Source organism: Sinocyclocheilus grahami, unplaced genomic scaffold (genome assembly GCF_001515645.1).
Source record: "Sinocyclocheilus grahami isolate Dianchi unplaced genomic scaffold, SAMN03320097.WGS_v1.1 scaffold1602.1, whole genome shotgun sequence".
NCBI lineage: Eukaryota > Metazoa > Chordata > Actinopteri > Cypriniformes > Cyprinidae > Sinocyclocheilus > Sinocyclocheilus grahami.
The window spans coordinates 82,684-96,878 of NW_015506781.1; the positions used below are offsets into that span (position 1 = coordinate 82,684).

General features: G+C 40.4%; 1 protein-coding gene across 1 annotated transcript in view; it reads left to right on the forward strand.

Moving 5' to 3' along the window:
• Positions 1 to 14,195, forward strand: part of LOC107571497 (UPF0606 protein KIAA1549L-like) — a 77,483-nt gene continuing 63,288 nt past the window's right edge. The window contains exon 1 of the mRNA XM_016257812.1: positions 1 to 451. Coding sequence (XP_016113298.1) covers positions 271 to 451 — 181 coding nt within the window. The 5' untranslated portion in view covers positions 1 to 270. The remainder of the gene's footprint in view (positions 452 to 14,195) is intronic.

The following is a 14,195-nucleotide window of genomic DNA, read 5'->3' on the forward strand; positions in this document are numbered from 1 at the left end:
AACAGACAAAGAATTACATGCATTCCTTCCAACATCCGATCACATTATGGGTGGTAAGAAGGAGCTGTGAGCCATAGATAAACCATTGAAAAATGCAGCTCCCTCTCGCTTCCCCTGTGTCGCAGTGATGGTGGACTATGGGTATTTTCACGATTGCAGCTCTCCTCTGACATTTGGAGCGGCGTGACCACCGCACGTCCCACTGACTCACGGATTTGAGCAGATGTCTGGTCCAGTACCGGCACCGGGCCACCTCCTCTGCGAACACTAATGGCTGGTCGTGTAGAGGGAATCTGGAGAGATTTGCACAGATTAAGCTGCAGCATCCTGCGCCCCGGAGAGAGGAGGAGAAGATGCTCGAGCACACATGCGTCTGGAGGGATGCGGGGCACTAAACTCTCATCTATAGCAATATTCCTACTTTTATTACACAGCGCGCAGGCTTCCGACGGTAAGGCGGCATCTCATATATATAGCTGGCATCTTTTAAAACACGCATAACATAAATGAGTGAAAGAATTTGCAATTGATTTTATTCAAATGATTTTGTTGCAAAAAAAAAGAAAGAAAAAAGCCTTGAGCTTGCACCTTTGCTGATGGCACATGCATGGAAAGTCTGAGTGTGATTTCCTTACATCCAAAAACACATCAAATGAAACGTTTACACCACCGTAAGAGCTTCAACATTTTGTTATTAAATGTAGGCAGATCTTACTTTCAGCTGTTTTTAGCGTTTTTATTTGTATTTTTTTATTATTATTATTTTTATTATTATTATTTGCTTCTCATTTTTTGAACCTGTATTTGGGTTACAATATCTACAGTATTAAATAACCCATATGCACTTATGCATTGGCTGTGTTAAATATGCAAAATTATACACTACTTTGCCATTACTTTTTGTGAACTATGTGTGTGTGTGTGTGTGTGTGTGTGATGAAGCGCACGTGAGTGTCTAGCAGTAACGCAGTGAACGCTGATGGATACTGCAGCTCTACACGAGATTGCAGCACTCTATTGTCTCTTAACACACCTAACACGCTTAAAACCACATCTGTTTCCTGACATAATATCTGCATATCATCATATGCATCAGTTAATTGCATGAAATAACTAACATCGTTGTACCTAATCTAGGGACTAATCATTTGTTGAGAACATATTGCACAGTAGGTGTCATAAATCAACCGGTGCAAAGGAGCATTAAAACTGTCCACAGCAGCATGGTCTGATTTTAGATGCTGACTGAGGTTTGCTGGTCCTGGAAATGCTGGAAGAGCATCTGCAGAGATTCTAGTGTTCTACATTGTGAATGAATGTGGACTAAATGTCACCAACATTGTAGAGAGCAGCAAGTTTAACAGATGAATAAATATATGATTATATTATTAATAAATGTCAAAATGCATAAAGATTGAAAAATGTCTTTAGTGCAGTATATATATATATATATAAACAATAGAATTCAAAAGAAAGTCTCATCATGATAGAATAAAGAAATGTGCGTGTGTGTGTGTCCAGTTGAGAAATGAATATTTGCTTTAACTGGGTCACTGTGCTGTGAGCGAGATAGATCAGTGTTTGACCTGTTTTAGTATTTCTCCCAAACATTTATAGCATGTTGGAGAGTTAGGGGTTGGTTGGCACAGGGTTTATTTTTGGATCGTAATTTGGTGCTGTCACATAAATTGTGTTCTCTTGACCTACACTGATTTAATCTATTAAGGCATTAAAAAGTCAAAACCCATCAAGGTAAAATTAAATGTGATTTGGAGAAATTCAGCATTACATCACTTGCTCACCAGTGGATTTTCTGCAGTGAATGTATGCCATCAGAATGAGAGTCCAATAAAAACATCACAATAATCAAAAAGTAATCCACACAATTCATAACTGACTCAAATCCCTTAACATCTTGTAAAGCAAAACGCTGTGTGGTTGTAATAATCACATTAATTATTTAGATGTTTGTAATGTTAAACTGTTGCTTTTGGCTAGAATACGACTCCTCTATCCATAATATTGCTTTCTCTAGTAAAATAGATGTCTGGTCTGAATGGTTAACCAATGCTAATTCAATATATAATTCTTAAAATATTTCATCAGCCACCAGTAGAGTTGGATGGTACAAATGCACAACATTGTCAATCATTGTAAGATGTTTATCATTAATTAATAAAGGTTCAGAAATATTTTGTGACATTGAATTTATGAAAGGATGGATGGATGGATTTTTCCTAAAATTCATTAAGATGATGTTTCTTGTAGATTGTTTTTAATAAAATATACTTAAAAACAGCTAATCGAGGTACTAGAAATTACTTGTACTAGAAATTACAGTCAGGTGTGTTATAGCAGAGTGAACAGTAAACTGCAGGAAATTGAATGTCTAAAAGCAGGACTGAACACCACTGACTGAGGTTCCACCTGAAAATAGTTAAAGGAGACATATTATGCCCCTTTTTACAATATGTAATATAAGTCTCTGGTGTCCCCAGAATGTGTCTGTGAAGTTTCAGCTCAAAATACTCCACAGATCATTTATTATATCATTTTGAAAATGCCTGCGAAGTTTTCATTCACACACAAGTTTACGTTAAAAACACACACGAGTTACAAAAACAGTCGGTTATGTCTGTGAAGGTAAACAGCTGGGAAATAAATTGCATGTTTAGTTTAGATCTGTGTGGCAGCAGCAATATACAGTAAATAAATCAATAAATCCACTGCTCTGTTGTCTCCTCTGAGGCTGGGACTCTAAACAGTGTTCTGTGCTCGTCTGTGCAGCCAAAGACAGAACAGTTAACATGTTTTGCTCAAACATTCGCCATGGCATTAGAACTGGTACACCGTTAATGAGATCCCTTTGCCACGTCACCAAGGGAGCAAAATCAGACACGCTCGTTTTTTCAGACGCTTGCAGAAAAAGGCTTCCCAAATAAAAAATTTATTTTTATAAAATAAAAATTTTTACTTTTTCACGTTTCCTTGTTTGGTAGATGCACTTGGGGACCTGATTATAGCACTTAAAACCTGGAAATGTCAGATTTTCATGATATGTCACCTTTAAATTACAAGGGTTCCATAACATAGATTGTTTAACTTTGCGATGTATTGCCATAGTGCATAATGTTTTCTGTCAGTTATTAAACAAGACCTTATTTATAATTGTAATTTAAATAAATAAATACATTTAGGGTTTTAGATCACATTCACATTCACTTTATAGAAATGTGTGTGTGTGTGTGTGTATATATATATATATATATATATATATATATATATATATATATATATATATATATATATATAGAGAGAGAGAGAGAGAGAGAGAGAGAGAGAAGAATCAAAAGATATATTTATAGTACACAAGCACCAATGTTGTTTGATAATGTAATTGACAGGTCGCCAAATTTAAAATGTAAGCTGCAAGTGGTTGAATCAAAGTTTGACTTTTTTTCCTGTAATTTACACTGAACAAATTATAAACGCAACACTTTTGTTTTTGCCCCCATTTTTCATGAGCTGAACTCAAAGATCTAAGACTTTTTCTATGTACACAAAAGGCCTATTTCTCTCAAATATTGTTCACAAATCTGTCTAAATCTGTGTTAGTGAGCACTTCTCCTTTGCCGAGATAATACATCCACCTCACAGGTGGGGCATATCAAAATGCTGATTAGACAGCATGATTATTGCACAGGTGTGCCTTAGGCTGGCCACAATGAAAGGCCACTCTAAAATGTGCAGTTTTATCACACAGCACTAGTGTTGTCAAAAGACCCGGTATTTCGGTACCAAGTCGGTACTAAAAAAATGAAACCATTACGGTACCAGGTTTTTTTAAGTACCGGTGGTCAACCGGTTTAAGTACCCGGTCAACCCGGTTCTTGATGCGCTATCCGAAAGCTATCCTCTTCCAGTGTTGCCAAGTCCGCGGTTTTCCCGCGGAATTGGGCTGCTTTAACACTGTTGCCACGGGTTGAAAAACGACCTCATTAACGTGATATTTAGCCCCTGGAATGCAAATTATTACCAGGGGAACCCCGCCAAAACATGCGCATTTTATCCTCGGAACGCGATTTTTAACGGGGGACCCCTCGAAACGTGATTGGGTGGGTTTTGTTGTGAAAACCTGGCAACCTCTTCTTAAAAGCAGTGGCGACCTCAAGAGGAGGAAACGCATCAAACTAACAAAACACCCTGATCAAGTTCAAGCAGGTAAGTTTCAATTACATTTTTAATATTTAGAGCTTCTGTTATGAACATTATTCCATATTTTAATTTGAATTTCGGATTGAAATAAACATCACCGTTAGCGTATACGTAGTAAATCGTTAGCATAAGCGCGGCTAACGCTAATATAACGAGCATTAGAATGAATTTTGTTCATTTTGTTCAAAATTATTTCTTTGTTAACTATTTAATGCTCATATAACTTTTATTACTATAAAAAACAGGAGGACATAATGTTATTTAACTATTTTTACACACCAGAGGCTTTTAAATGAACTGTGTAACCAAAATATGCGTGTTAGAGAATGTACAAATGTATGGTTAACAGTGTTTATGTCATATCAGTCCGTCAGAAAAAGTAATTTTTTTGTTTGTTTGTTTTGTTTTTTTAGTTAGTTAGTTGTAATTCTTGGCTGAATATCTCTAGTTTGGATTAAATACAGTTTGGATTAAATAAAAGTACAGTCAAATTTTATCTCCTGTATAGACTTTACTGTACAATGTTAGATCTAGTAACATCTTACAGTGAGTGAACAATATATTTTTAAAACATTCATTAACGTTTGTTCATTGTGCATTAAATCATTTTAACAGATTGAACTTTGAAATTAACCCTAAGAAGAATAATTAAGCCATCTCCAAAGGCGTTTCAGAGAATTTGGCAGTACATCCAACCGGCCTCACAACCGCAGACCACGTGTAACCACATCAGCCCAGGACCACCACATCCAGCATCTTGACCTCCAAGATCATCTGAGACCAGCCACCTGCAGCCATCAGCTGCTGCAACAATCGGTTTGCATAACCAAATAATTTCTGCACAAACTGTCAGAAACCGTCTCAGGTGGCATCAAAAGACAGAGTGTTTTCTAACACTTAGAATGCATTAGAATGCCTTCAGTGCACAAGAAACCAGTGGGACTGACCATGCCATTTTAGCTCAATGACAACGCTTCCTAGATGTATTGCTATCAAAGCAAAACATCTACATTTCTATACTGACGTTTATCCCATAAGACGCTGTCTTCTTCTGAACTGTCAAACCTCTCCACAGATGGTTATAAACAGCACACTGTCCTTCGTGCCACTGCAGGGGTAAATCAGGTTACACGTCATGGCCTGTCCTGTGGCTCAGGAATGGTTATCTTTCCCAAGACATTTGTGGGTAACACTTTACTTGAAGGGGTGTGCATAAGACTGACATGACACCTTCATAATCATCCCCTTCAAGTAAAGTGTAACCCATTTGGGTAACCACAAAGTGCTGATGTGCAATTCCTCACATAGAATTTAATCTTTGCACTTTCACTTAATGGACATAAATTGACAGAACCACCAACATAGAACAGCAACAGAAGTGATAAATATATACGGTTACGTTCTCCCCAGTCTAGGGTTGGGAATACCGAACAAATCATTAACAAAAGGTGATTAAGCAACGATACCCGCCCCTCTCCTGTCCCAGCTCACACACAGAAACACAACGGAGCGAGAGTATATTCAATAATACGTTTTTAATTCACAAAGTAACATAACAAGAAGCGTGAATCTTCAGGAGGGGTCAAGGCCAAAATAACAAACAAAAGAAGAACTAACTAACGGAGCTTGGAGAACTGGAGCATTGCACAATAGATCCTTAGCAGAACAAAAGGCAAAATCACAAACTTCGTTCCACATAAATTGTCGTTCAGTGCTCAACAGATCAGTGAGAGGTGCAACTACAGAGGCAAAATTACAACAAAAACCTCGATAATAACCAGCCATTCCCAGAAAACGCAGCAGTTCGCATTTATTCGTGGGTACAGGGAATTGCATAACGGCTTCAATTTTAGCCTGGACTGGTCTAACCTGGCCTTGTCCGACCAGTTTACCAAGATAGGTTACGATCGCCTTGGCAAACTCACACTTACCAAGGTTAAGTGTCAAAGATGCTTTAGCCAAGCGTTCCATAACCAAACCAAGAGTACATAAATGATCTTTCCACGTCATGGAGTATATTACCACGTCGTCCAAGTAGACTTCGCAGTTCGGCACATCCGACAATACAAGGTGCATTAATCGCTGGAACGCGGCGGGTGCATTGCGCAGCCCGAAAGCCATCACAGTATACTGCATAAATGCGTCAGGTGTAACTGGAAGACCGCTCAACAACAGTCACTGCAGATACATTCTTACCCGAAGACTTAACCTCAGACACATTTTTGTCAACATATGCTTTCAACATGTTCACGTGGCAAACTCTACTTTTGTGACATCGATCAGGGGTTAAAACTGTATAGTTGGTATCACATCGGCTTTGCCTCAGAATCATCTGAAAGTGAAACTAAGCAAGTCTGCAGAAACTACCCAAACACATTCAAATTAGACTGTGGTGACTGACCAGAGACAGGAATAAACGCCACCCCTTTGGGCTTGCTGCCAGCTTTCTGCTGCCAGACCTTACAGTTTGAGATAAGATGACCAGGATCAAGGCAATAAAAACAGACTCTCTTCCTATCAGGACGTCTTGGCATTCTTACTTCACTGTCAGCCCTAACAGAATTATCGCCTAACATCCTTTTATCTTTCCCTACATCCGTAACGACGGATATTTTAGGAGCGCGCATAACTGGAAATACAATCTTATGAGTAAGCACGAATTCGTCAGCGTGCATCGCTGCATCAGACAATTTCGATACTCTCTGCTCATTTAAATGTACCACGATACTTTCAGGCAAACAGCTCTTAAAATCTTCAAGTAAAATTAGCTCTTGCAATTCCTCAAGAGTCACAATTTTTGTGGAAACGCACCATTTCTCAAATAGTGTTCTTTTCTCACTCGCAAATTCAACGAACGTCTGCTTGGCTGCTTTTGAACACACCCTAAACTTTTGTCGGTACGCCTCTGGTACCAATTCATAAGTGCGCCATACAGCCGATTTCACGACATCGTAATTCAGTGAATCCGCCACAACCTCTTGGGCTTTGCCAACGAGATTACACTGCAACAACAATGCCCACATATCCCTAGGCCATTTCAATTTAGCCGCAACTCGTTCAAAGGCCACGAAGTAAGAATCGACCTCAGTCTCGCGGAATGGAGGTACGAGTTTGACATACTTACTAACGTCGAAGTCGGGTTGACCCATCTCCGAACTACCAGAAGTCGGCCTGGTGCGTGGTAATGGAACTGGACTTTTACACTTGAGCTTCTAGAGGTCCAATCTACGCAGCTTAACATCTCGATCAGCGGTTATCTCCAGCTCTTTCAGACGAAGCAGTTGCGTTTCATATTCTTGTTTCTTAAGTTCAACATCTAGCTCTTTCAAACGAACGGTTACCGTTGGATCGAACTGAGAATCTTTTTTACCACTTACCGAATAAACTTCGCTAGTTAACTCCTCTCCATCAGACTCTGCATCAGGACTTTTAGTTACGGTATGTTCAGTCAAAATACCAGTCTCTACTAGCCTATCGTACAACTCATCTTTAATAACCTGCTTTCTCTCCCCTTTAGAAACAGTTATATTAAAGAAATCCGCTATCTGTATCAGGTCTACTTTCCTACACCGTTCAAATTCTCTCAGCGTAGGCGAAAGAGTGAACTTAACTAAATCAAAATCCATCCTAAAACCCTATAACCTTCCTCCCCCATCAAAGGTTCAAAACAGCCAAGCAAAAAGTTTTGAAAGATGAATAACGATTTAAACAAACGAACCATCCAATTGTCATAAACAAACGAACCCACAATTACCATGAGCAGACCAATTCCAATTATCACGCACGGACGAATCGAACAAGCAGACGAATCTTCCAATTTGTCACAAGCCAGGTGTCACGGTCTGACAATTGTTACGTTCCGAGTACCAAATGACTAGACCCCAATTGTTACATTCTCCCCAGTCTAGGGTTGGGAATACCAAACAAATCATTAACAAAAGGTGATTAAGCAACGATACCCGCCCCTCTCCTGTCCCAGCTCACACACAGAAACACAACGGAGCGAGAGTATATTCAATAATACGTTTTTAATTCACAAAGTAACATAACAAGAAGCGTGAATCTTCAGGAGGGGTCAAGGCCAAAATAACAAACAAAAGAAGAACTAACTAAAACATTAAACAGTAACTTACCTAACAAATCAAAACCCAAACAAAATACAATACTCTCCCCTTACTCCCTAGCTGTCAATAAACAGGAGATAACAAGGGATCATAAAGTAAATGGCAACCTCCTCCCTATGGCTTCTTAAACAAATTAATAACGCTGGCACAAAAGAACTATCATTTAGAATAACAACAACCCGTCAGTCACCACAATACCACGGATGCGTTGATGACTGGGGCAGGAGGCGGAGGGCAGTAACGGCAACGACCAACACGGCGGGACTCAACGCGCTGCTTAGTGCTCTACCATTTTCCTCTTCCTTCTCAGCTTTTAACCACTCTCGCTCATCCACATAATCAGCTGCAGCTGCGTCCAATCAACACTGTGCAAGGAAAAAGGGAAAAGAGAGAGAGAGAGAGAGACACACACACACACAGGAAATGGCACCATACACAGAACATCTCTGCACATTGAACAATCAGGATGAACAATAAAAGCACTTCTGTCCAGAGGACGTAACAATACTAATGTTATGGGGGACTGGTGCAATAAGCTGTGGCTGATTAGGGCAGAGATCTAAATTACTATTATTAAAAGACTAGTAAATCACAATTAGTGATAGACTGATATATGAGTCAAACAGATTTGTCTGATGTTTGACCATCTTGACATTATCAGTCTCAGGTGATAACCATTCCATCTTGACACATTAATATAAGTGTTATTTTTAGTATTTGCTGAAAATTGATTTTGTGTTATTATTACTTCAATATGTTCCTTGAGGTTCACTTTTAATAATTAATAAGTGGTAATAATAATTAATTCACTTATAATTAATTAATAGTTAATAATTAATCATCATATACATTTGCAAATATGATTATTTTCATTCAAAAAAAAAATTGATTTTGTGTTATTATTACTTCAATATGTTCCTTGAGGTTCCCTTTTAATAATTAATAAGTGGTAATAATAATTAATTCACTTATAATTAATTAATAGTTAATAATTAATCATCATATACATTTGCAAATATGATTATTTTCATTCCGCATTCTGATCCTCTGTCTGAAATTAGAGGGGTATTGATGTTTAAAACCTCTATTATCATATACCTACACAGACTGAAGGCAGATTTTCATTGGATTACCACCAGTGTCTGCTCAAGAACACACGCAGAGAATGTTGCTCTGAAATGGAGTCTGTGACAATTTAAAGAGATTACAGACTGTTTGGAATGGTCGCTTTTATTCTCAAAGAACTGTAGGATATATTTCCGCACGTATCTTTTTTTCCTACTGCTTAAATTAAGTAATTTAACATTTTTGAAATTATCTTTGGTTATTTTGTGAAGTATTTAGAAGAAGTGCAAGTTGAATTGCTGTTCACAGGCAGGCAGAAAGGCTTCATGAGTATCCAGCGGAGGCGTTAGTGTTTGGGTGTGAGAGATGCAGATGGTCTCTGTGCGTGTCATGCTTTGCCACTGCTCATTATTTTATTAAATGGGATTAGCCAGTAGAGTCTCAATCTTTGTTATGACAGGTTGTGGAACCTCTATCACTATGCAAACTGATGCATTTATTAGAGTGAGGGGTGGAAAAGGATCAACGATTCAATGGCATTATATTTGTTACTGAAACATGAACCAATACATGCTTTCATAATATGTAACACAGAGTTTTACAGTACTTGTTCTAAATGGCACACAACTTAACTTTAGTGTGAACACAGATGTCAAATCTATAAACAACTAGCCTATTAGTCAAACAAAGATATTGTGACTAAAAATTAATTTACACTACCTAAAGTTCATTTACATAATATATGCATAGTTCATATACATAATACCCATAATTTATATATTAATGTATTTATATTTACTCCAACAAATTGTATTCATATTACCATGACACCATGTCCAAGTTTGTACATTTACAGTTATCATTGTTGTTTTCTTTGCAGCTACTCTCATGTATTACAACAATGCATGTACATTTAAATTTAAAATATCATTAATGTTTATTTCTGTTTATCTGATCTGTGAATATGTCCATGCTTTTGTATATGTATTGTACTACTGTATATGTACAGTACTTTAAACTATATGGGGTTAGAAAAGGTTCATGCATTATGTAAGAGACACCTGCATTCAAAATGAAAAAACTCAGTCTCTCACTTTTAGAACAATCTGGCATTCTCCCCTCTTCTCCTGCCACACACTGAACTCTAAATACCTTCAGAGTTGCATGTGCTAGCAAAAAGACTCTGACATTAATAGATTATAGCTGTAACGAGGTGACAGGGACAAGAGATGTGCGGATCCATCTGCAAAGCTTTATTCTTAAACATAGTCAAAGCAGGCAAGGGTCGGACAATGGCAAACAGGTATTTAGAGGGCAAGACAGAAGTGTGATCCAATAAATAGGCGTAGGTCGATCAATGGCGAACATAATACAAAGGATGAGGCAGGCGAGTAATCCACAGACAGATATTAATCCAGGCGAGGTGCAAACAGAATCAAACAACAAGACGAGAGAGAAATCCAAGACAGGCAGGTTATCAGGAACAGACAATCAGGCAAAACTAGACGTAACGAAACTAAACTCAGACAGGATACTGGCTCCGTAAAGTGCTACCACTAGGAGAGTGATAAACGCAGACAATACTCGGCCATTAGAGAAGGATTTGAGTGGTTGATATAGTGTGTGTGTGATTGGCTGCAGGTGAGTCCAATCAGTGCATTGGCGCACGGTAAATGTAGTCCAGGGTGACATGCAACAGTTTGTGTGGTGTGAGAGTCAATGTAATCAGAAGGCGACCTCTGGTGGCGAGCAGGCGGAAGACCACGGATCGGTTTTGTGACAGAGCCCCCCCCCAGGGTGGTGGAGAGGAGGCGGAACAGGGGGAGGGGTGGAGGGCCAGGTCCATGTGCAAGTGAAGGGACAGGGGATTGAGGCAAAGCCAGCAGAGCAGGATGCCAAGGCGGAGCAGGGAGCCACGGAGGAGCCGGCAGAGCAGGAAACCAGGGCGGGGCCGGCAGAGCAGGGTGCCAGGACAGATTCGGCAGAACAGGTGGCACTGAGGACCACCACAGCAGAGCAGACGAGTCCGAAGATCCCCACAGCGGAGCGGAAGACCACCAGAGCCAGATAGAAGACCACCACAGCGGAGCAGACAGAGCAGAAGACCACCACAACGGAACAGAAGACCACCAGATCAAGACAGATGACCACCATGGTGGAGCAAACGGAGCAGAAGACCACCACAATGGAACAGAAGACCACCAGAGCAAGACAGATGACCACCATGGTGGAGCAAATGGAGCAGAAGGCCACCACGGCGGAGCAGACGGAGCAGAAGACCACCACGGCAGAGCAGAAAACCACCAGAGCCAGACAGAAGACCACCACGGCGGAGCGGACTGAGTAGAAGACCACCACGGCAGAGCAAAAGGCCACCGTGGCTGAGCAGACGGAGCAGAGACCCCTGGTAGAGACTGGGAACTACAAAGCATATACGGTCTCAAGGACCAAGGCAGGGAACACACCAAATTCATCAATATTTTCCCTGGTGACAACTGAACGGGCAGACAGTTCATGAACGGGCTCACTGACTGAAACTGTGAGCCCGTTTATGAACTGTCTGCCTGTCCAGACTAGGACTGGCAAGGCAGACAGTTCAACAGACACATTTGAGAAAACAGAACAGGCAGACAGTTCATAATTAGACTCACTAACTAGGACTGGCAAGGCAGACAGTTCAACAGACACATTTGAGAAAACAGAACAGGCAGACAGTTCATAATTAGACTCACTAACTAGGACTGGCAAGGCAGACAGTTCAACAGACACATTTGAGAAAACAGAACAGGCAGACAGTTCATAATTAGACTCACTAACTAGGACTGGCAAGGCAGACAGTTCAACAGACACATTTGAGAAAACAGAACAGGCAGACAGTTCATAATTAGACTCACTAACTAGGACTGGCAAGACAGACAGTTCAGACACATTTGGGCAAACTTAACAAGCAGACAGTTCCTGAATGGTCTCTAAGGCAGTGACAGGGTTAACGGGACAGACATGGAGTGCATTTATATTTTCTGGGCTCATAACTGGACTAATGGGGCAGATAACAGTTTCCTCGTTTGGAACTCGACAGACAGATGGTTCAACATCAGACTCATTGGCTAAAACAGGACAGACAGAAAGTTCAGAATCAGGTTTGTTAATTGAAACAAAATAGGTTGACAGTTCTAAACTGGATGTATTGGCTGAGATAGGATGAACAGACTGTTCAAAACCAAGAGCATTGGCTGGAACTGAACTGACAAACAACTTATGGACTGATACTGGGTAGGCAGATAGTACTAGATCAGAATTGTCGATGGGATCAGAACAGACAGGTGATTCCACCTCATGGTCATTGAGGGAAATGGGACAGACAGATAATTCAAAAACTGATTCATGGGTTGATCCTAACAGTTCATGATCAGACTGATTGACAGAAACTGGCAAGACAGAGAGTTCAAAATCAGACTCATTAGCAGCATCAAGACGGACAGACAGTTCACAATCAGCCTCCACGGCGGATTCAGAACAGGACGGGAGTTCGGAGATGGCCTCATCGGCCGGTTCAGAGCAAGGCAAGAGATCACAGACGGCCTCCATAGCCATGACAGGACAGGCAGAGAGTTCATAGATGGCCTCCATAGCCGTGACGGGACAGGCAGAGAGATCACAGACGGCCTCCATAGCCGTGATAGGACAGGCAGAGAGATCATTAATGGATACCACTGACACCTCTGGAGGTTCTGCAGCAGTTGCCGCCACCTCTGGAGGTTCTACAGCAGTAACATCAGGAAACGGAGAGTTCAGTAACAGTCTCTTCGACCACAACACGACAGGCTGAGAGTGCATTGCTGGGTGCCACCACCACGCAAGGAGCTGAAGCGAGCACCTCCACCTCGGGAGGTTGTATGTGGTGGTGTATGCAGCCCAAACACACCATGAAGCGATCCCCATCAAGGGAAGCGCTTCAGACAGGGGAATCAGTTCAGGAACAGGAAGGCCAGAGTGAGTGGGTTTGGGGATACCAGCTGCGTGTGCAGACACCAGCGGTGCATCCCTCACACTGGATACCAGACTGGGATACTGAAGGGCTGACTCCCTTTTAGATTTTTACTAAATATATATAAATAAAATTGTTTTTGCGGGCCAACACCGTTCAGTCAAAATCAAGCACGTCATCAGAGAGATTGCACCACGAGCTAATTTTCAGTAAAAGCTAGATAATGGACCGTAAAAAATTAAAGGCGGTGCAGAAAAACTTTGAGAAAGGAAAAAAAAGGGCTCCGACGCTGCTAAATGTGTAAAATTAACCGAACTCTTTTCAAAAGGTTTAAATTCGGCTGCTGCAGCGGAGGACAGTTAGTGCTGCAGAAGTAAGAAGAAAACAGAAAATACAGCTAGCACAAGTCATTGTCACACTACTTCTGCCAGTTAGCTCCTGTTTTTTTTGACAGTAGCCTACATTGTATTAAACAGTTGTAAGCTTAGCGTAGAACCCCAGTATATTTTAAAATGTCATTGCTTCGTGATAATTGGTTAACTTAAGTGTTAACGAGCCTGATACTGAATTGAATGACTGAAATATCAGCATATAAAGTGGGATTTAGGGTAAAAACTGATGTCGGCTACTTGCAATATAGTCTAACACATAAAAAACCTATAGCAATAGCCATAGTACTATAGACATTTGTAGTGAACTTTTCTTTGAATATGTAGATAGTCATATATTAAAATAAAACATTGAGCATGCATACAGTACATAAGTTTACAGTATGCAATTAATCCTTAGGTAGGGTGGACTGC